At 42.0% G+C, this 24,447-nt stretch overlaps 1 protein-coding gene across 2 annotated transcripts; it reads right to left on the bottom strand.

Annotated features, from left to right (window-relative positions):
* Window positions 1-2,749: 2,749 nt before the first annotated feature.
* LOC120543974 (flotillin-2a-like) lies at window positions 2,750-23,335 on the bottom strand. Of its 2 annotated transcripts, none has more exons than XM_039777428.1 (11): window positions 23,144-23,335; window positions 19,484-19,565; window positions 15,693-15,783; window positions 10,689-10,812; window positions 9,692-9,810; window positions 9,173-9,286; window positions 8,899-9,018; window positions 8,583-8,797; window positions 6,446-6,629; window positions 4,392-4,540; window positions 2,750-3,475 (listed from the first exon to the last, which is right to left on the bottom strand). In XM_039777428.1, exons 1-10 carry the CDS (start codon window positions 23,190-23,192, stop codon window positions 4,397-4,399), a joined length of 1,242 nt encoding a protein of 413 aa, XP_039633362.1. In that variant the 5' UTR covers window positions 23,193-23,335; the 3' UTR covers window positions 2,750-3,475; window positions 4,392-4,396. The 2 variants fall into 2 exon arrangements, with proteins under 2 accessions (XP_039633362.1, XP_039633361.1); XM_039777427.1 differs by lacking the exon at window positions 15,693-15,783 and adding an exon at window positions 15,096-15,186 and having other exon boundaries at window positions 23,144-23,192.
* Between the last annotated feature and the right edge of the window lie 1,112 nt (window positions 23,336-24,447).

The following is a 24,447-nucleotide window of genomic DNA, read 5'->3' on the forward strand; positions in this document are numbered from 1 at the left end:
GCAACAGAAAGTTGCCTCTATTCTTAGACAATGCAAATCAAAGTCATTTTGGCACACAATAGAATGGCCAAAATAAGGAACTTAACAGACTTTAAGGATGTCTAGATTCCAAAGGAAAAGATGTTGAATGCTACCCAATGCTACATTTCTATTTATCATCTACCGATCTGTGTTCCTCGGTGCATTTGCAGTACAGAATGTTGTCAAGTACATAAAACAGCAAAGGTAGAAAGAGGAAAACTTACAGCGGAACACTACATATGTGTAGTGTTTACACATTCTACAAATCAGCCTGTTTTACAGTAAATTCATGAAAGGATATCCCATACTTCCATGTGTATGATTAATAGTCAAACTGCACACTTAGGTATAAATGGCCTCTTTATTATACAACAAAAGGCACTGAGCAAAGAAACATCTACTTTTCTAAATAAAAAAAAAATAAAAAAACAGAATTACAAAGTAAAATACTAAGTTGTTAACCATTTTATTTTGATTGTTTTAACCTTTGCTCAGTCTGGACACAACACCACTCACGGTTGATTCATCTCAAATAAAGAACATCACGGGAGTTGCCACTTTTTGAATTGTCGTACGATTCTGCAACTGTACCATTTCTCATCTTGAATGTATTTAGAAACTACCTTAGGTGGGTAGTTTTGCATTTCCAGATCAGGGTTTTTATAGCCTAATGATATAGAAAACTGCCAATCATCTATTGTGCAGCAGATTTCAAATCCCTCTGATGGACCACACTGAAGGGCAACCGCTGGCTGCAGAGAGTTCTCACGGTTTGACACTGGGACAGTGTATGCATCATCAGGTGATCTTTGTCAGGTTTGAATCGCTAATGGCTGATATTAGATGCTGCTAATCACTTGTGAAAAAAAGAAAAAGAAAAGAAACACTGGCCATTTCAAATGATGTCAAAGAATATTACACATCAATAGCTTAATAATATTATTGTATCTGCAGCAAGCCAGGCAGCCAACATTTACAGTGGCTAAAATTGTTGCAGAAACACATTTGAAACCTGAAAGAAAATTGCAACATTCACATCAAGAACAGAAACAAGATGACATTTGCTCAGACCAAAACAAGCCTCAAGCCTTGTGTTTATTCACAGAAAATAAAGACAATGGTGTGACTAGGATAACTTTGTAACAGTCCGTGGCAAAATAAAACTAAAACATTTAAAAAGGTGCTGTAGGTAGGATTGGGAAGATCCAGGACTTAGCCCAAAAAAATCTGAACATCAACAACTTCTCAGTCCCTCCCCCCTTTCTGCTAAAGCCCCAAACGGTCTCCTAAGCCCCTCCCCCCACAAGGGAGAATGAATGCATGTACATGAGCAGTGATTGACACATAGTTAGACACTGCCCGCCTGATTGGTGCATCTGAACAGGGAGCGGTGGATTTTTGCAAATCGCACTACAGGCTGGAGGTGGTGCCAGAGGAGCCGGATTTTTTTCTAAATGACCTGCTTCATGTAGTTCTACTGGAACATAGGGTCAGCTTCAGCAAATATGACAGAAAGTTAGTTTTATTTAAGTCTTACCTACTGCACCTTTAAGTTCACATATTCTGTAAGTGGTTAATGATAATTCATGATGTGACATGATGGTTGGATGATGTGGCTCATTCACTAACTCAACATGGGTTGGATCTATGTGCTGATACTGCCATCTGGAGGTTGAAACTTGTTTCAACACTGGGTCTTGCTCACTACACTCACTTCTTGCCACAAGTGATGATGCAACATAAACCATCACTATGGACATTTGTCATCTGGCTTTCAACGCTTAAATGATTGTAACAGTCAACGTGTATAAATTAGAGTAACCTAAATCAACAAGAGCAACAAATAACAAAAAAAGAAGAGAGTATCCTTCTCTTTGATTTACATGCTGCAGCAGAAAAAGTCATTGGTCCAACAGCTCGACATTAAATCTACCAAACTTAGGAGCCCTCACACAAACACCACGCTCAGTGTTTACAACATGATCACACTCTTATCTTCCAACTTAACGAAGTACGGGCCGACTGATTGGAACACTAAACTTGCTTTGTCATCACAGATTGAGTGTGGTCAGATAAGCAACACAGTGGCAACTTTCAACCCGCAGAGGTGAGGGGTGACTCTTTAAATTTACAAAATGTGTATACAGTCTGCAAAAGTGAACATTACAAAACGATATCCCAGAAACACGTTACCACATCTGCATATGAGGAGGAATATAACAGTTCATCTCAGGAGGAGGAACCAAAATGAATCAAAGCTCAGACCCTGACCGTCTACCACGTGCTACTCGAGTAATAAAGAAATATTCAGGGTATCTTTTAAGGCTAATCTCCTCCGAGTATGGCTTTGGGTTATGCGTTTGCTTAGCGTTTTATATCTGCCTGTGCACGCGACAAAAGTGAAGCGTAAACACCGTTGTTAGTATAAGCAGAGGTTATGAGAACAGGGAACAATACTAAAAAAAATCATCCATCTATAAACACAGTGATATACTGACATAAATCCAACTAAAGCCAAAACGACCGTCCTAAGGTTTGGGCACTTGAGTGGTAAACAGGCACTGCACATCAGAACGAGAAGATAGGCAACATGACAGTATACCGCGAGGTAAGAATTATCATACAAGTGATTCAAATGTTACTGATATTGTAATATAGTGGAACTTTTACAATCACAGTGGGTTAAGATCTGGTCAGCCTTAAGTTTGGTAATCCATAAAATGTTCTCTGAGTTAGAGTTAATTCATCTATAAAAAAAAAAATGTATAAAGAGTTTTAAAAGCAATGAGGAAATAAAAGCTGCCCATTTCACACCGGGCTCAGTCTACTGCAAGTTACTTCACTAACTGGGCTCTGTTTGAGGGTGAAGAGGCAGAGGCTGGACACTCTGCCCCCAAGGTGAATAAAGGCCAGAACACCTGACAGGGAAGTGGTGCACCCCAAATTTGAGGCAGACCCTTTAACAGCTCTGGAGCAGAGAACAATATTCAGAATTGGCCTTAATTTTTTGTACTCTTTCCAGCTCCAACTATTGAAGACTGAGGTGTTTTTCCTTCTAAAATAAATTTTAACACCACCAGATTCAAAGTGGACCAACTCTGATTGGACAGGATGGCAGCATATAATCCTGGCTAACTAGTGCAGTGTGATGAGGATTCAATGTGTCTAAAACTAAATCCATCAGAAGATACATATAGTCTGGTCCTTTAGAAATAAGGCCCCAGCTTGTTTTTCCCTTAGAAAATTAAAAACCTCTTAAAAATATAAAAAAAAAAAAAACTCTTGTTTGGTGTCAAGTGTTTCTGGTCAAAGGCAGTCGCATAAGGGGCCAGAGGCTGAAAAAACTATTTTCATGCTTGAGGCAGATAAATGTTGAAGGATTTAGAGTCTCTGGCCTGGTTCATCAGACGGTTGCTTGGCACTGTGTGCCGACCATCCTCTGGAGCAGAGGGATCTGTGGGATCAGAGGGCAGGAGCATTAGCTGGTTTTAACAGAGAGTAATACATGTAAGGGCCTAGCTTACACTACGGTCACACATTCAGAAACTACAGCTGTAGATCATATTTCTCCATCACAGCAATATTCCACTTTGGAATGAAATATGCAAATATGAAATATTAAGCCAATTTGACATAGCAGCCAAACCGTTGAATTACACCTTCAATGCCCATCATGACAAGACAAGACGTTTTGGGAGAATATATAAATCAAATTATGGCCACTTATGTGTGAGTGTGATGAAAAAAAAAAAAATGGTTTTACAAAAGAAAATTAGAAAACTAGCCAATTACAATGCATTGTTCCCGCTTCCTCTTAAAGCTCCTAAAGCATTCATTGAGATGTTTAGGCACTTGAGGGCAGCTGAACAAACTACATAGAAATACATGGATATTGTTATAGGTGACCGTGTTGGCAAACAGTTTTCTATTTACACAATAAGACTTTCAGTTTTTAGTCAGAAATATTAAACCTTGTTCATGTGTGGGTGGCAAAATTCTCCATGTGGCTTCCCAGGCTGCTCCCAAACTGCTATGCATTGCTATTTTGTTAGAAAAATCCCCAAAGACGTGAATGATTAACAAACTAACAGCATGGAACTACAGCCTGGCAAGATGGAGAATCTTGGAGCGTCGGTGGGTGTTTGTGCCTAAATTAAATGCCCTCTGGTCATCTCACGTAAATGTTTTATTCCACTGAAAATCTCATTTCTAGCAGATACATGGATCAACAACAGTATTATGAGCTGCTTTGTGTTCTATTTTTTTTTTTTGGTCCATGAAGTTCAAACACAATCATGAGCCAAGCATGCAAGCTTACAGTGCGTGTGATGAAAAATATGAACTCCTGTGGAGAACGGTGCCACTCTCACCTTAGTCAGATCCACCCCGGTGAGGGCGTTGACGGACACGGGAGTTCAGCTAATAGACGGTTCACCTCTCCAGACACGCGGCTGCCGTCTCCACTCAGCATGACGATCTCGCCGGTCCGGGACAGGGGTGCAGCCACCTTACTGGCAATCTGATCAAACACAAGGCAGCATTGGTTTGTTAGTTCGCTGACAAAAACACTCCCCGTACCGTCTTTACCGGACAGGTTTATTGACATGAACATATTCCATATGAAGCTCAGCGTCAATTCTTTCAGGAAGACTTCTATACTTCATCCACCTCTCTCTTCCTAAAACTGATCGAGGCGTTCACTTTTCAGTTAAACCAACCAGAATTGGCCATGAATTTCACGAGCCAATCACAGCATTGCATCCCTGCTTTGAAATCTGTTTCTCTCCCTGCTGCGGTCAGCTGTCATTTCAGGCAAAGCGTGCAACCCTCCTCCTCCCCTTCCTCCTCCAGTCTTCGCCACCCACGGCACCCTGGGGTCCTCCTCCGGCAGACCGCTCCTGTCGGCTCCTTCGGTGCGGTCTTCGGGGCTCCTTCACCACCACCGCACCAGTCTAGACTCCATCGGGGATATGCCTTGGCTTCTCTACCCCTTTAAAATTATTTTTTATAACGATAGAGTCTAATCTCCAAAGACTCTGTCCATTTCATATTATGCATATGCACACATAAACCTTTGCATATTTGCAACAGTCAGTTGCAAGTCTGTCCTAATTGAAATATTCTGTTGGCCACTTCTTGGGGGTTTTGTCCCTTTGTTCTCCTTACCAAGATGTGACTAAAATATTGGCACCAAAATCATCTGTCCCTGACTAGTGTATGGATGCTTTAAAAAGGTCCCATGGCATGACAATTTCACTTCATGAGGTTTTTTAACATAATATGCGTTCCCCCAGCCTGCCTATGGTCCCCCAGTGGCTAGAAATGGTGTCAGGTGTAAAGCGAGCCCTGGGTATCCTGCTCTGCCTTTGAGAAAATGAAAGCTCAGATGGGCCGATCTGGAATCTTCTCCTTATGAGGTCATAAGGAGCAAGGTTACCTCCCCTTTCTCTGCTTTGCCCCCCAGAGAATTTGGCCCACCCATGAGAGAGAGAGACACCATGGCTTTCAAACATACATATAAAAACAAAAAAAAAAAAAAAAAAAAAATAGGGGACCACTAAGGCCTATATAAAAGAGACTTCAGATACAGTATTAGGGGACCACTAAGGCCTATATAAAAGAGACTTCAGATACAGTATTAGGGGACCACTAAGGTCTATATAAAAGAGACTTCAGATACAGTATTAGGGGACCACTAAGGCCTATATAAAAGAGACTTCAGATACAGTATTAGGGGACCACTAAGGCCTATATAAAAGAGACTTCAGATACAGTATTAGGGGACCACTAAGGCCTATATAAAAGAGACTTCAGATACAGTAGTGGGGGGCCACTAAGGTCTATGTAAAAGAGACTTCAGATACAGTATTAGGGGACCACTAAGGTCTATATAAAAGCCTCCAAAGAGCACCATGTCATGAGACCTTTAACAAACACCACGTTGAGGAGGATTGGTTCATTTTTAAAGAGCCACATGTAAACCTGCCGGGCGTGTTAAAGAAACATAAGAAAAGGCCCTCTTTGGAGGTATTGACAATGGCAGATTGTTTCTCTTCGACACATGCGCTATGTTTTAACGCGGTTGATTTATAATAGACTTATGTGATGGTGAAGACTAGTTTGCGGATAATAAAATAGAAATGCCAACTAGTGATGGCCAAATGAAGCTCCGTGAACCATTTTCTTTATTTTCTGAGCTCACTAGATGGCGCTCTCTGTTCAAAGAAAAAGGTTAAAGGAATGGCAATTCAGTGTGTTTTCAACCCTTTGTTGAACAGAGAGCGCCATCTAGTGGGCTCAGAAAAAAAGCTAGCGCCAACCCTCTAGCGGTGAAGACATTGGGGTAATCAGACCAATAAACCAAACTTCCCAAATGTCGGTGAATGCTTTTAAAACCAGTGGTGTATAAATGAATAGCACAGACCAAGGGCAGAGCCTCCAGGACCAGAGCTGTCTTGGCAGCCTCGCCGTACTGCTGGTAGGCCTCAGCTTTCAGCCTCATCTTCTCAGCCTCGGCCTTCCCCACCGCTTTAATGGACGAGGCCTCCGCCTCACCGATCAGGCGGATTTTGTCGGCCGCCGCCTGCGCCGTCAGCACCGTCTTTATCCTGGGGTTGGGGTAGAGAAGCATCAAAAGGACTGTTTAGTGTTTACTGTCATTAGCAATCAGTCATGTACTGTTCTACAAATCATTTTTGATTATTTAAGCTTGATTTCCAGGTAAAAAAAAAAAAAGCAGGTTGTAAATTGAAAATAGAGTTTAGCCCGCTTTACTGTGTTTATTGTGCTGATGTAAATAAACTTTAACAGCATAATACAACATTATTAACTTAAACAAGACTAGGTCAAAACCTAGTATATGGCTGGACGTGTATTGTCAATAGGCCATAATGTTACAAGGATAACAAACGCATTGCAAAAGACTGCCTGAAATGCAATGAGTAAGGAAAATCTTAAATTTTATTTATGGATGGGTACCGAAACGCTGTATTAAAAAACGGGCCCTGGGCCTAAAACTGTATTATGTATCATCACACTGCAGCCTCTCCCCTGTCTGGGTCCTGTGTCTGGGCTGAGCTCCTACACACATGCATGCACATACACATGTAGCTTTATGGGACTCATTTCCATTTTAGTGCATCATTCAATCCAAACAGGGTCTCCAGATGAGTAGGCATCTTGAATTATGACACAGGGGATGTTAAGTAACATTATATCCAGTATTGGTTGTTGCCGCATAGTTGCCGTTTCAGGAATTGTGGTAATATAAATGTAGACAACTTAAAATAAAAAGGACAGTGACACTTGAATGAATGAATATTTGCAAAATGGAAACAAGTGAAATGAGCCCTCAGTATGGAGACATTGGGCCCTATCTTGCACTCCGCGCAATTGCCTTTGTACACAGACGCATGTATCATTCCTATTTTGCACCCGACGCACAGCGGACTTTTCCCTCCACAGACGCACGTCGGTAAATTAGGGAATGTATTTGCGCTCCCGGGGGCGGTTCAGCGAAAAGAGGAGGCGTGTTCCGGCGCAAGCGTTACGTGGTCCTATTTTGCAGTTTCAGAAAACAATTCCGCCACTGACCAGGAAAAACCTGGTCTAAAGTCAGTGGCGCTAGTCTAAAGTCAGTAGCGCGTTATTCAGATGCTATTTTAGGGACGAATGCTTGGCCATAATGTAGCGTGTGCACAACGCGCATACACTTCTCTCATCTACAGCAGTTCCCATTTTTGAAAACCATACATAATTACAAAAGAAAAATATTACTGAAAATGCGCTTCAGGTGTTTGGATAGGTCAGGAGGCACTTTACAGTACAGTCTTCAAAAAGTCGCAGCATTCTTTGTGGCTTGTTGTGTTTTACACATTTCCATGAATCATGGATGTGTTGATGACATAAATGAGGAAATATTAGAGGACTTAAGGAGACGTGATGTTGAACTACGGTGGGATTGGACACTCCGGCGGAATCTGGTGAATCTGGAGTAATGCGGCGACGCGCCCCTGGTGGAGCCGGGTGGACGGAGATGGAGTTGGGGAGGAGGAAGGGCGCAACAGGTGCAGGTGGTGCGTTTGGAGGTCCAAGCTCCTTGGCTGCAGCAATCCTTTTCCAGACTTGAGGAGCCGAGGCCGCAGCAACATCGCCACTTTCGGCCAAGACGGGCATTTATTGCTTTGCCGCATCCCGGACAGCTCCGGCGGCGGGCGCGGCGCGGCAAATCCACCCGCCATAATAGCAATCGGCGCGCCCGAACAATACGTCGCTCTTAAAGGGAATGTGAGATGACGCTCTGATTGGTTATTTTCACGTTACGCCCAAACCACACCTAGCTACTTCAGACCAACCCATTTAAGATTTGCGTCGGGCGCAAGACTCATTTATCCTGCCGGTATAATAGCAACAGCCCCAGAGATCCGCCCACAAAGCTACTAGCGTTTGGCGTTTCATACTTGCGTTTCAGATCGTTAAAATAGGGCCCATTAAGACTTAAACGGTGATTAGAGAATGTTTGCACTGTGCACTGAAGGGGGATGTGCGTGGGAGCCACTCACTTCTGACCCTCAGCCAGCTGCTGCATCCTGTAGGCTTCGGCCTCGGCCGGCCTCTTCACGGTGGCCACCAGCTCCTTCTCAGTGCGGTCGATCTCCTTCTCCTCAATAGTGATCTGCTTCTTCCTCTGCACCACCTCGATCTCGATCTCCTCCAGGCAGATCTTCTGCTGCTCTTTGGCCGCCTGCAGCTCGTACGCCAGCTGAGCCTCTGCTTTCTAGAGAGGCAGGTAGTTTTTAAAGTAAATACTTCACTCTCATCTTCCACCGTTGACAATATTCTGCTCAAAATGCAATCTAAACCATACAAACGGAATACCTTTGTGTTCACTTCCTGATTAAAGGAAGCTTTCTGCATTTCCAGCTCTCGTTTGGAGTCAGCCATTTTTGTGTCAGCTAAGAACTTAACATCCATCATTTCTCTCTTACACTCAGCTTCCTGTAAAAGACGATGTGCAGAGGATAACGACAGGGGGATAGATTAGGAGCAGTTTGTTGGTTTCCTAAGGTGACAGCTATTGACAATCAAGAGAACGGATGCTTTTTTCAGTTGCTCTTTTGAAGTTTTAATTTCCTCTTGAAGCTCCTCTTACCCTGATGCCAGCGTCTCTCTCTGCCTCTGCCACTCCGATGTCTGCATCCCTCTGTACTGCAGCGGTCTGCGTTTTGCCCAGTGAGCTCAGGTACTCCACTTTATCATATACATCCTGTCAGAGGGATACATTAATATAAAAAAAAAGGTATGTCAAATATCCTGATATTTTTGACCAAATATCTATGAGATTTGTGATAAATAATCATCAGTTATGTTGATTTAATATAACTATGTGGGTAAAGGCAAATAATAGAACAGTTAGAACAGTCTGGTGTGTTCAGAAAATGACATCACTCTACTGTAATGCAGCCTTTAAAACCAGGAAAAGACAACACTTGTGTCATATCAAGATCTTACGATATCCAAAATTTAAGATGATATTTAGCCTCATATATCGATATAATATCAATATATTGCCCAACCCTAATGGCAAGTAATTCAATTATTCTAATTTCTAATTTAGAAAACAGATGTTCAAAAGATGAGTGCGGAATGAAGTCAACTTGATGTCTCACACCTTGATGGTGAAGCTGAGGATCTCGATGCCCATGCGGCCGACGTCCGGTGATGCCACCTCTCGCACCAGAGTGGCAAATCGGTCTCGGTCTTGGTAAATCTGCTCAACGGTTAGGGTGCCTGAAAGGAAGGTAGCGCTGGTTAGTGCCTTGCCTTTCACACTGTAACTTCTACGGACGTTATTTAACTAAAGTCGGACACACTGACAAAGATGGGCAACATGTCAAGAGACACAATGGAAGATTATCTGTGACATTATCAGATATATACATGCTCATTGTTACCCTCTACACCTGCTCAATTTGTTCAATATATTCTGTCTTTAGTGTCAGTCGGTCTCATTCTGCTCACTTTGATCAAACTGACCTTTTACTCGTTCTTGTTTGATCATTGTGCTGTTGTGCATGCGGATAGCTGCTCTATAATATCACACTGATCTGCTGACACGCGTTGTGCGTTTAAGTCAAACACATTTTACCAGCATGGAAATTAAACTGGGGCGAGCCGAGTCAGCAACTAAGCTGGCACATTTTAATGCACAAAAACATGTCCGGTAAAACTACTTCACACTTGTGACTCAGTCCAAATCATTGGGAGATTCTTATCTCATCCTGAGCAAAACAGACTTCAACTCGTGAAATAATAATACAATAGCCATAAAATGTATCTACATTTAGAAGAAACCAGCATCATGATAATTACAGCCATTTACAATCTTCTGGTACCAAAGAATGGTCATGTTGGGTTCATGTCTTTCACTGGTGGCTTATCTTGCTACGCGTTTTGATTCAAAGAGGTTTCTATAATAAAAAATTAAATAAAAAGTTAATGTAAGAAAAGATAAGTAAAAAAGGATCTGTTGGAGCTATCATTCTGTCTCCCCTAATCACTCTCCTTCTCTACTTTCCTAGAATATAAGCCAAACGACATGGACTGTACACACTGGTTGGAAATACTAAAAAGAAACGGTGACAATGCAGTTTGGAGAGACCACCCACCAAGGATGGCGCGCAGGTGACCCTCAAGGGTCTGCAGGATGACACTCTTGATCTCCACGACTGACTTCCCCAGGAACTGCTCGCAGGCGTAACCCAGCAGTTCATTCTCTGTCATCACCTTCACCTGGTGCCAATGTGGACAAAGATCGTCAGCTGAACACACATCCACAAACACGGGAACAAATACAAACACAGGCACACAGGTGGGTGTGGTAACCATGAAAACATGACACACACACTAGCTTTTGTGGCATCAGCCGACAATCATTTTCTGTCTTTTCAGTTGCCACGCATCACTGTTGTCACATTTACACCATCAGGAATGCATAGAAAACAAGTCCAAAATAAAAGCATAACATTTAGAATGGGAAATGAACACAAGAAAAATTTAACTCAAGAAAAAACTTGCAAGGTCTGCAATGTAATTCTTTTGGGTACATCAAACTTATAGTCCTGCATCATTGCTATTGATTTGTCTGTGTAGTGATGAACTGCTTCAATTCTTAGTTATACGGAAAAATAGGACTATAAACACAGCCTGGGGGATGCAAGGCCGCATACCAGTCCCTCCAGAAAAACGTGATTATGCGATCGCATAATTCAATGCATAATCAGCCAAAGTCTGCATATTTATGCAGAGGCCGCATTTTTTCAAATACGCCGCACTTTCGCCGCATAAATTGCCGATTTCAATGCGGTGCTTGCATGATTTCATAATCCCCGCATTTTCGTTGCAAAAAAGTCACATATATCTTAGCAGAAAGTTGAAAAATGTTGCGTTTACTTCACAAAAGAGCAGCCATTTCCCCCTGTTGCCATGGGAACGTTATGAAGTTACATAATTATGCGAAGTGAACATCATCAAAAAGCAGGGTGTTGGGGGAATCACTTTTTTTCCCTCTTTTTCATCAAACTGCAGTTTTTGCAAGTTCCCGCAATTTCATCACATAAAATTGCATAAATATCCCGCATATTGTATCACATTTCTTAAGAAAACATGCCGCATAATCATGTATTTTTGAGGGTTTGGAACATATTGGCCAATACTGACATCGAGCACATTCTATATATGGGCAGATTTTTTATGATAAATTAACAGTTCATGTTCAAGTGTTTGTGTTCTCAAAAGCCAAAACTACATGTGCAAAATTTCAAACGCTTCTTCGTTGTTATATTTCAATACACCATACTAGCTGTGCATGTACGGAGCATCATTTATCATAACATAGTGACCGTAGCCACACTGTATGTGTGCCTGGACTTTAGAAGTGCAGACTGATCCATGGCCTTCACGTCAAACTACGGTCAAAAATCAGCCATTATATGCTTTACACCTGTGATCAATAGCAGAAGACGCAGACAATTTGACTTCAAACCTGTTCCCTTTGGGCTTATGATGACAAGCAAAGCACGTACTTATAATTAAAACTCCACTACAAAACTTCATGATACACAAGGATACTGTATATCCCCTGTTAATGAAGTTCTGCTTCGCGTGATAATAACACGGAAGAAAATCCCAACATCTAAAGTAGCTTCATGGTAATGCAGTGCCAGCAATCAACTGTATGCTCCTGTTACAAGGTAAAAAAAAAAACAATGAACGGGATAATTTACAGCTGGGGATAATTATACAATAAAATGAAACAAAAGGACAATCAATGGCAATGACCTGAGGTTTATAAGATAAACAGAAGGGCAGTCATTCATAGTAAGAGAGGTCACTTATACAGTCAGGATATCAAAAGGGTTTTGGGTGATATTGTACTCCACAGGAGCTGTAAGAAAAGAGAGAGTGAGCTGGGTCCTTAGGCGAGAGGTCTGCACATGGTTTTGTTTTGCGGCATGCACTCATAACCGGGAATGAGGGCAACACAAAGTCAGGGAAGATAGACGTCATTCCAAGGAAACCAGTCTGAAAACAGAAAAGGCTGCAAGCCAGCCACACAACCACACTCAGGCCAGCTCAGACAGACAGCAGGGGGAGCCGTGCCGCGGCTGACACTGGAATAAAGTGTGCAATGGTAGTCTCTACCACTTGACTCCTAACCTACTACTCCAACCCCCGCATTCCCCTCAGGACTTCCTCCTGCCTCCTCCAAACCCACAGCTCCCTCGTGACACAAAACTGAAAGCACAAGTACAGGAAATGTGATCAAATGGCGTCTAAACTTCCAAGATAGTTTTTTTTTTTTTTTTTTTTAAGGTGATGGATTTGTTGGATCTGTCAATTGATGTTGTTTTACTGATAACTGACCAGTAGGCTGACAAAGTAGACAAAAATACTCTCAACTGAATGTTGCGTGGCAAACTGTGACTGAAATGGAAGAGTGCGATTGATATCCACCTGACATTAATAAAAAAAATACCCCAGATTAACATTCTGCTCTGGTTTCCTTTACATTATTTCTGCTGGGGGGGCCTACCTCTATATGGGTCTCTTTAATTTAACAAGGACACACTACTCCTGTTGTCATGGGACACACGGTCCACAATGGCTTTGGTTTAGGCTGGACCAATCAAACAGTGGCATGATGAGCCTCTCTGTGAAGTGAACTGTGTGAGAGTGAGGGGCTGTTCAGCTCCACACAGTGGGCTCATTGTCAGCATGCATGTAGCAAAAACACAGAGGAGAGGAGCACTGGCATGACTGTGGTCAAAATACAGAACTGATAATGAGCCATCTTCTTTCAAACCCAAAAAGTAATACCGGCATGCCGACAAAAAAGGGGAAATGAATATGAGCAGAATATCGTTTGAAAACAGAAATGCAGAAAATAGTGGTATATGGTGTAACAGATTCTATTAAGAGAAAATCCACCATAAAAAAAACAGATTTCCCTTTTTATTAAGGGTAGGGAGGTAGGGATACAGTTTGTTGCTCAAAGACACTTAGACTGGATTTATAAGGGACAGTCCTGCCACACATAATTACAGTGTAGATTTTGTACTTTAGCAACTTTGGGATTAACAGAACCACTGCAACACTAGATAGATGTGTTGCACAGGATCAGGCCATATCATGCTTGATTATATTCCCCACCGTATAGCGTTTACTTTCTTTCATTCACCCTGTTATAGTGAGCGGCTAAAGAAAGGTTTGCTTTGTCTAATTACTGAATGAATTAGGAGACTATTCCCATGCAATCACAGTGTTTACCTTGTGTCATTCACTGTGATAGAGAGTGACAACAGCAGAGAGCCAAATGTTTGCAGTGGAGATAGCTTTGCTCTGTGTGTTACTGCACAACAGCGTAATACTGAGCCCTTCTTCATCTTGCCTAATGGTTTTCACACACACACACACACACACACACACAAACACACACACACACACACACACACACACACACACACACACACACACACACACACACACACACACACACACACACACACACACACACACACACACACACACACACACACACACACACACACACACACACACACACACACACACACACACATCTAGTGTCCATGTCTTGTTGATGCTGCTAACTTTTAAGGTGTACACACAGTAGATGTTTAGTGAGTTTTATTTTAAGGTGGATTTTCTCTTTAACAACTTAAAGTCGTCAACCTAAAAAAAAAAAAAAAAAATAGTTATAGTTGGCACTGAACAGGATCAAACAACTTAATAGCAGACACAATGGAGAAAAAAAACAAACACTGAGATTGACTACAATCTGACTCAACATTATTGTATGTACATCTAACTTAAGCTCCTCCCACACAACAACGTTTCCATTTTAAAAAACTTAAAATTTAATTTATTTTTTTAATTTTACACCCCTAGTCCACACTATTCCGGCATTTCAGAGTGTTTATCGTGTTTTAAGCCCCCAACGTCACCTTCCAGGCAGCACTGCCTGGGAGGCACTAGGATTAGGCAATGGTTATGGTTAGGGTTAAGGTAAGGTGTGTCCAGGTGCTGCCTGGAAGGAGACGTTGGGGGCTTAAAACACCATCGAGCTTTCAGAGTCCCTAAAACGGAGACATTTGAAAACGCTGCTGATCTTGTTTTAGTTTGAAATAGCGGGGTTGCTTTGAAGCCGGGAAGGGGCAGAAACAGAGACCTTTGGAAAAGACGATGCAGACGCCCACGTACGCTATCAGTAAAGTTAATTTTTTAGGCTACAACATTTTTCGTCACATAAAGCAAACATCTCCTCACTATCCGCCAGCTGCCTTTCCAAAAAATGTTGTAGCCTAAAAAACGCGTCACATCACTTAGAGCACCTTATCAAAAATACAGGTGCGTGCAACTTGAGCTCTCTGTTTGACATACCACCTCTGCTGTTATTATGGGGTGAAGCCAAAGAAAAGCAGGAGGGGGGAGAGTGGGGAATGTGTGTGGGTTAGTAGAGTCTGAACTGGCATTCCCAGAAAAGTGTGGTGATTTACCTGAGCCACCCCAGTGACAGTAATAGCTACACCCTCCGCTGTCTCTACATCATCACACTTGGGCTGCAGGGTCATAATCTCAAGCGTTATCCTGTTGAAGAATGTGGAAAATATAAAATAAAAAATATACATGTTCGGAGGGAAAGCAAATGAAGGGAGGGGCCAGAACACAAGGAAAAAAAACAGGACAAAGTGAAACCATTCACCCAAGGACTCCAGATCACTAACAACGGGGCAAAATGAAATGCTATCCGCAATTCAAACTTCGTAGGATTTCGATTTTTGCCGTAATTGTTTTCAAATGAATTTGTATTTAAAAATTGGGTTCCTCAAATCCTATTTTTTAGCCATTTCGATAGCCTTCATTTATTGACCCCGTTGCCAAAAGTGACTCAGAGTTCCGCTTTATTGGCGAAGCCCAAGTTAGCGACAGCTGACTGTCTCCCCTCCACTGCAGAAGAAAAAAAAGCCATGAAGATGAGAAAAGCAAACAAACGGACAACGTTAGCTCGTTAGTTGAACCATTTTCCTGAGTCTTCCTTTGGTCGCGAGCACCAGCCACTGGTTTTTTTTTGTTGGTCTTGTGAAATGCATTACCTGAGCCACCCCTGTCACATCCAGGGGAACACCCTCCGAAGTTTCGATATTCTCACACCGACAGAGGATGGTCATAACCTCCAGAGACATTCTACGCAGGCAGGCAGGCAGGCAGGCAGGCGGGAATAGCAGAGGCAAAACAGTAAGTTGGACAACAGCTGTTAGGAATGTCAGTTACCATGGTCATGGGAAAGAGGGAAAAGGGAGGGGGTGAAAGACAGGACCTCCTGCGTTGCCAGTTTTAGCGCTGAAGGCTGTTTCATGTATGACGCGGTGCTGCTGACACCTCGCACCTATCCAGGATCGTCACAACTACAACACAGCTTCTGTTGTCTCTGTCTGTTAATAAAGGTTTCAATAAACTGGGGAAAAAAAAAGAGCAAGATCCATAGATGGAAACTAAAGTCAGTTTTGAAAAGGACTCTTGAGCCAAGCGCCTCTCCAAGATTACATTTTGTATTGAGATTGCGCAAGAATGTCCTCACAAACAATCGTTATCCTCCACTTCAATACTGTCTTGTTTAAAGTGCTGATATTATGCTCAGGTTGCACCAGAATAGGTTTATGTGATTTAATAAAAAAAAAACACACCATATTTTTGTTGTACTGCACATTGCTGCAGCTCCTCTTTTCACCCTGTGTGTTGAGCTCTCTGTTTTAGCTACAGAGTGAGGCATCTCACTTCTGTTCCATCTTTGTTGGGAGTCACACATGCACAGTAGCTAGGTAAGGACTGCTAGCTAATCAGAAGCAGAGTATGAGGGCGTGCCACGCTAGCAGCTAGGTGAGCATTATAACATGTGTTACAAAGTGACGCACGTTTGTCTCTGAAGTAAAGGCAGGACTACAGTAGAGCTGTTTGGAGCAGTTTGTGAACAGTGATTTCTGTTGGAGATGGTAAGTCCCTTTGGGGTGGACTTTGGGCTTTTTCACGTTGTACACCTATAACGTGCACAAAAAGATATAAACTCAGCAAAAAAAGAAACGTCCTCTCACTTTCAACTGCTTTTATTTTCACCCAACTGAACATGAGTAAAACTTTGTATGAACATAAAAAAATTCAACTACTAAGAAATAAACTGAACAATGTTACACAGACATGTGACTATCAGAAATGGAAAAATGTGTCCCTGAACAAAGGATGGTCAAAATCTAAAGTTACAGGGAAGACCTCCTCCTCCCTCATGTGGTACCCTTACTGCAGGCTCATCCTGACACGACCCTCCAGCATTTTAATGCCCCCAGCCATACCACTCGTCCTGTGCAAGACAGGAAAGTTAGTGTTCTGCCATGGCCAGCGAAGAGCCCGGATCTCAATCCCATTGAGCACGTGTGGGACCTGTTGGATCGGAGGGTAAGGGCGAGAACCATGCCACCCCAGAAATGTCCAGGATCTTGCAGGTGCCTTGGTAGAAGAGTGGGGTAACATCTCACAACAAGAACTGGCAAACCTGGTGCAGTCCATGAGGAGGAGATGCACTGCAGTACTTAATGCAGCTGGGGGCCACACCAGATACTGACCGTGACTTTTGATTTTTGACCATTCTTTGTTCAGGGACACATTTTTCCATTTCTGTTAGTCACATGTCTGTGTAATATTGTTGAGTTTATTTCTTAGTAGTTGGGGTTTTTTTATGTTCATTTATGCATGTTAAGTTGGCTGAAAATAAAAGCTGTTGAAAGTGAGAGGATGTTTCTTTTTTTGCTGAGTATATAACACAATAAAGGAAAGGGGGAAAGTTAAAAAGCATAATATGAGCACTTTAAGTGGGATTATGTTTCAGAGCTGAAAAAAAAAAAAGAACAGTCATAGCTGTTCTTTTACAATAAATACTGACTTAAATTCACTGGTTTTCTGAGTCAAAGACATGAGAAGCTGCAGCAACGGATAGAAGAGAAGACAGCTCCACCTGCCACTTCTTTCCAGAAGAATTGGATCAATGAGTCACAGGCCTGGAGGTTAACATGATTACTGCATCATGAGCGGGAAGCTCTCCCCCCACCCGTTCTAATATTGCTGTCCTTATACACACACACAGGGATTTTAGATGAAGGGGCCACTACTCTCTCCTGTTTTTAATCATCCAAGAAAGCATCTGAAATGTTGCCCAAACTGCACATGACCAAAATGCACAATAAAAATAGGCGAGAAAGGATGCCTGGGACAGCCGGTCTCTAAATGGGGATTTATAAATCCAGCCATGCATCAACTTTATGTTATTGTCGAGGTCTACCATTACGTCTCCCAGCAACTAAAGACAAAGAGCAGCACTTAATGGGAAATGGGTAACTGGAAGGATACACATCAGGGCTTAGACAGGGTAAGATAGACAACAGACAAAGCAAAGCAGGTTAGCAAAGTAGAAACAAAGAGGCATGCAAACCCCAAAAATAATACATCTAAACTAAACCCAGGAGCTCCAAAAAACAAGGAATGATATCACACGTTAGTTCATGTCCATCAGAATTAATGTATGCTGTCTTTTACAGATGGTACAGCTAGATTGGGGGGCAGCTATTCAGTCTTAAGTCGTGATTACTCAGAGATATAAAAAAAAAAAAAAAAGAAAAAGTCTCACCGAAAGCTGGCCACATGACAGCCCTGACTGTAGTTTCATTGCAAACAAAAGCTACTTCATTGACATTAAATCAGGGACTTTGATCCCAGTGCCACAACTGTGAGATTTTACAGTCATATAAAAGAATATTTTTGACATATTTCTGCATATTGTACTTCAGGCCCAGTGTACCATGCGTGTTATGTGGAAGAGCCTGTTCACTCTTTAGGCATGACTTCTAACATGTGGATGGACAACATTGTTTAGACCTGTGAACATGTTGCAGAAATACTGTTCTTAAATGCTTCCTGACTGTCTAAGTCTGTGAGCACACTGTGCCATTCAAAAAGGTTTTGACGCACCAAGCAGACGGCAAATAACTAGTGGCGCGAAGGCCGACTGTGGTGTCTCCTCACATCGCCTGTGTCTTGGCCAAAAAGTTGCACTCGATCACACCGCAAGGACTACAGCCGCCCTTTTTTTGTGTGCCCTCTTGACTTGAGTCGTTTGCTTGCTTTCCTCACTAACATTTCACTTCTTGTGCACTAAATCGCCATCTTGGGAACAAAATTCACGGTCAGACGAACCACGAACGCGGTGCAACCAGTAACCAGTAACATAGCTCAGGCATGGCGTTCATCGTTCGACTGATTGTGACCGTCTTCCCAAGATGGGGATTGCCTGTATACCCCAAGGTAATGCCTTTACAAACTATCTTTGTCGGTACACTTACAAAGTTCTCAATGTGTCGGTTCACATGTAGGGACCCTCATTATGCTACTGTGGAAGTGTGGTGCTATTTTGAGCCTTGTTAGTGGTATAGAAATAGCAATTTATTTTTACTCTACCAGTGCCCCGAATGCCTAGCGTTAAGATAATCAGCGGTTCGCGCTAGCTTGTTTCGAGCTACATACACATTCGACTACCATGAAAACATGTCCCAGAGAAAGGTTGACTCGGTACACGTGTTATTAACCCCTAGGTTCATTTTGCGCCGGAATTGTCCTTTAAGTTAAACAGAGTGATCCCTCCCACCGACGCCGATTCAACATGTTGAATAGACAGAGTTAACATGTTAAATTGGCGGGGCACGACAGCGCTGGACACACCACAAAATAAAAAAATAAAAAATCTCCTTGGTGTTCCAGCACCTTAAGACTGAATGGCTCTTAAAGGACATTTGAACATTTTCTTTGGTTTGGAGCCAGAGCGAGAGAGAGAGAGAGCTCTTACCTCTGGATGTCAGAGATGAGCCACCAGGCCCAAGCCCAGCCTCCCACAATATACGTCTTCTGATCAGAGCCACAGCAACCACCTTAGCAACACAGATGAAATGGACATCACACGGTTATAAATCAACACAGAAACAAATTGTAGCAGCATCAGTATATAACAGTCGAAAAAAAAAGTGACCAGCCCAAATGCAACAAGCCAGAAATGTAATATAGATTGTTCAGAACTTCAAACTTAAAAGTGATATATGTCAATGCTGTGTTCACAATGTGTTTCCGCTGCTAGCTAGTGGCCAAAAAACTCAGTTATTGCAGATTTAATATCACTAATTAACAATAATAAAAAAAAATTTAAAAAACACCTTAACTGACTACTTTTGTGGAATGTGATAATATTCTGTGTGCAATTTATTTAACACACTCACACATGATTCAAGACTTTATTGCAATATTTGGAATTTGGTTCATTGTGCTCATCACAAAAAAAACTAAGCATTCATAGCACGACTTACACACACACGCACGCACAAGAGCACCCTACACATGAGTGCAGTATAGAGGTGTCAGTGCTTTGTGTCCGTGAGGTGCTGTTGTAGTGTTTAATAGATTGTAGTCCTTTCCCTGAGAGGAGAGTGACCAGTGAGGGGTTAGCAGGTTTACATACATCTCTGACTGCTAGAAGTGATTTCACAATTAATTATTATTGAGGCAGTGCGTACAATTTTGTACAGCTGCTTTCTCTGCCAAGCTGCGGAGTTTCCAAACCACAGCTATAGAAAAAGTCAGCGCGCTCTCTATGTAGCGGCTCTGTAAAATTGCAGAAACTCCAAACATTTTGAGTTGGCGTAAGAAAAGTTGTCTCTGATGGGCTTCTTTTTAAAATGATTCAGAGCAGGCTGTCATCCCATTTCAGAGTGGAGGATATTGTTGTACCTAAAACTTGAAGTTATCCACTCTTTCGATCTCTACTCCCATTTATGGTCAGTGGCGGGAGAGCCTCTCTGTTCGAAAGTCCAACACCAGCTCCTTCTTTTTAGAGATGTTCAGTTTGAGATTATGGGGATGACACCAGTCCACCAGAGACATTACCTCTTTTCTGTAGGCTGATTCATTGTCTGATGAGTATACTGTACATGTTGACAGAGTTACAGTCATTTGTATACAAAGACTACAGAAAAGGTGAAAGTACACACCCCAGGGGGGGCGCCAGTGTTTATATGCCGCTTTTTAGAGAGCATGTGTTTGATTTTAGAGATTTGAGAAAGATCTATCAGACAGTGACCCCGTTTTCATATTCAAGTGCTTTCTTAGGAAGAGGATCATGTGTTGTTCAGAAAGTCATAAAAGCAAGCGCTACTCTGTCTTCCAACCACAGCACCCACAACGTTTGCTCCAGTAACACTAGGTGCATGCACTTCCTCTCTGCTATCCGGTGACACTTTTAATCTTTTAATTTGATGTCATGTGCCATCATCCTTTCAACACAGCCCTGTAGAATGTATAGGAACAATAGCTTGTTAGGGAATGCGAGACATTTGCAGATGCAAGATAAGTGTGGGGTAACACATATTAGTCCCAGTCAATGGCCTCAGTCTGATAACTTCATCTGGGTTTCCATAACACCAACCTAACATTCCCAGCTGTCACATGTTAACTGACAGACAGGGGGGAGGGTGGGGGTGGACTATCTTTACTGAAACATATCCCCCTCAACAACCAAACATTATAGCATGGCATATTGACCCACATCTCACACACACTGTTGATGGTGATGATGATGATGATGTCTTTTAACATTTCCATCAACAGGTTAACTATTAAAAGATTTATTTTAGGGTCATATTATGAAATGTCAACTCTATAAGGAGAAATCTCACTCTGACACAGTGGCCTATTGCGTTTAATTTTTTTTTTTCTTCCATTATACAAATAATGTACTTTCCTGGTGTGAACTGAACAATATCCCACAGGAAACGGTAGCATTACGATGTGCGGCGCAGGAAAAGGACACAGACTACTTGGGGAAACTGAGCAATACTCTCAACTTGAGTTAATAATGATGACGTACTGAGCTATAGTCTGTCTTGTGAGTCTTTATATTGCCACATTTCCCTTGCCTCAAAACAATTCAATAGCTGAGAAAATGTAACCTGTAGTACTTAGAGAAAATGGTATTGGCTTTTCAACATGATCAACTCTTATCTTCAATATTTCCTTTTCATTTTTGCGTTCTTGAAACTTTAAACCAGAGGTAGAATGTCTATGAAAATACATTTTTGGACGTGCTCTGTCGAAACATAATCTAGGCTAATTCATAAAGATTAGAAGTGCAGATTTAATTAAGGAATGTGGGCGAGACAGGCTTTTACTATTTAAAACCCATCGCCAACTAAAGTGGTAACAGGCGGAGAGGACCTATAGAAATGCTTGGAGCTCCACCACATAACCCCAGTGGTTCCAGCCTACCACCGCCATAGCTGAGATTCCTGATTCACTCCACCGTGGAGGGAGGAGGAGCTCCATGTGAATGAATGAGAAGCAAAACAAGCTAAAAAATAAATTAAAAAATCCTTTCATCAATTTAAGTTTCCTCGATGCAGGGTTTTATTCTTAATTAATGAAAGCCTTTACTCATAACATGCAGATAAGGAGGCGTTGTGTCAGGTTTTGCCTTTGGCCAAAAAAGTAGGCGAATGTGCTTTGGCACCCAACCTCTTTCAAAAACAGAGTCATTTCTTCTTTAGACATTTCTGGAATTCATCGGTCTTTGAATCAGGATGTGCAACTCACGCCAACTCACCTCCGTTCGTTCCTCTATGTGGTGACTGACACGCTCTTTCAATTTTGACCCCGAGATTGAAAAACGTCATGTGTGTTTTTTATTTATTTATTTTTTTAGGTCTGAGAAACATAAGCTGATGGTGTGCGGATCCAGGAGCTCTTTCCCTGCGATTTAATTATTTGTTCTGCGTCAGAGAGCCACCATATCCTACCACCACAGTTCAAGTAAAATATGCATAACATATCCTAATTAGCTCAGCAGCTTTCCCACAGCTAGTCCAATAAATGCTGATTTATCATAACAAAACAAAACGTTGCACAAAAAATAAGGTGCGGAACCACAACCAATCTAATTTACCCTCAGATGGATCGTTAGCTAGAGAGAACACTTGAACACGCCTTACGGCGAAGACTTAATACAATTTAGAAGATTAAGCAGAGAAAACAGGTGGATGTATTATGAGACAAGATATATTTCTGAGGAGAAACGCATAAACGTTAGGAGTACTATATGGCGGATATCACGAAGCCAAAAGACGACAAATTTTCCCAGATACATAAACACTTCAGATTTAAGGGGACATGATTTTTTTCCCTTTCTGGGATGGTGTGCGGACCTATCGACCGCTAACATTACAGTACATCGAATGGTTAACGAATTTTTGGCTCGCAGTATAGCTACGTATTGTTAGTTTGTGACACAACGCTACGGTCTACATATTGGTTAATTACAGGTTCGTCAAGTGTTTTCATTGTTTTACAGGCTTAAGCATTTAGCAATTCGTCGAGCCTTGCGACGATCCAGGAAGGACCCCAAGGAGCTAACTTAAGCGTTAGTAACGTTAACTAGCTACGCATCGTCCAAAAAGCGCTAACGTACCTGAAACCACAAGGGCCTCGTTCGGTCCAACGGTGTGGCAGTTCCCCATTTTACCTACAGAAAAAAAACGTATACAAACCAACTCGACGCTTACAAAACAAATTTCACTTATAAACACACTGTTTTCCTGTCTTTTTCCACCTCAGTTATCGATGAGTCCAACCAAGCTCGATAGTCGAGCAACGAGTAGCGCTTCCGCTTATGACTTTCAAAATAGAAGTAATGTTGAAGAACACGTGCTTTAAATACGCGTTGTGGTTTTATTTTGAAGGTCACACTGCCATACTTCTTTACTTATTTTACTCTGATTTTACTACCACTTGACATGATCAGATACCCCTCCCCTCGATTCTGCCCCTCCTCCACCGTCGAGGTATATAATAAAATAGGCGTGGTTGTTTAAATGTCCTCTCACAAAAAATAACCTAAACAAGAATCTCTGTAGTGTGTGTGTGTGTGTGTGTGTGTGTGTGTGTGTGTGTGTGTGTGTGTGTGTGTGTGTGTGTGTGTGTGTGTGTGTGTGCGTGCGTGCGTGCGTGCGTGCGTGCGTGCGTGTGTGGTACTCAGCCATGTCATGTAGTGTTATGTCAAATATTGTTGTGATAGCTACAGCTTTAGTACTTTAGAGTTGTGCTATAATGTGTGCACATAAAATTCACAGTGTTTCATAGTATTATAATTTCTCTCTATTCTCTCTATTTATTTCTATACTAGGCTACTATAAAGTCCCCATGACAAGCAGCTTAAGATTCTCTGTTTGTATTTTCACAACAAGTTATAATAATAATAATCCATTACATTTATATAGCGCTTTATTATACACACTGAAAGTGCTTGGGGGTTTACCACCACTCAGGGCAGCCTTATGACGCCAGGCAGTCCCCACACATCACCTCAGTTGGTTTCAAGCACAATTCAGTCGAAAGCCACTCATTCCTAGGGCAAGGATATTCAACTAATATTTATATATAGTATATATTTGTACTCTCCTAATCAAATGAATGCATTCACTCTGCACAATTACACTCTTTGACCTTCATTACCAAAATATTTGGTGGGCAATACTGCAGAAAAGAAGCGGCCCAACCTGTAACTTTCAAACTAAGACTTTGTCAACACTGTAATCAGGAAAGATCATGACTACTTTCCGGAGAATTCCAAAACTTCAGAGAATGACACTAATTGAATGTTAGCAGTTGCCTCTGTATGCACGATTAAACTCCTGGGTAGGGTGGCGGATCCACAGAAATCACAAACCTGGTCCACATTTAGACCCCTGACCCCGGCAGAGTCAGAGTACAGGA

Source organism: Perca fluviatilis, chromosome 16 (assembly GCF_010015445.1).
Source record: "Perca fluviatilis chromosome 16, GENO_Pfluv_1.0, whole genome shotgun sequence".
Lineage (NCBI taxonomy): Eukaryota > Metazoa > Chordata > Actinopteri > Perciformes > Percidae > Perca > Perca fluviatilis.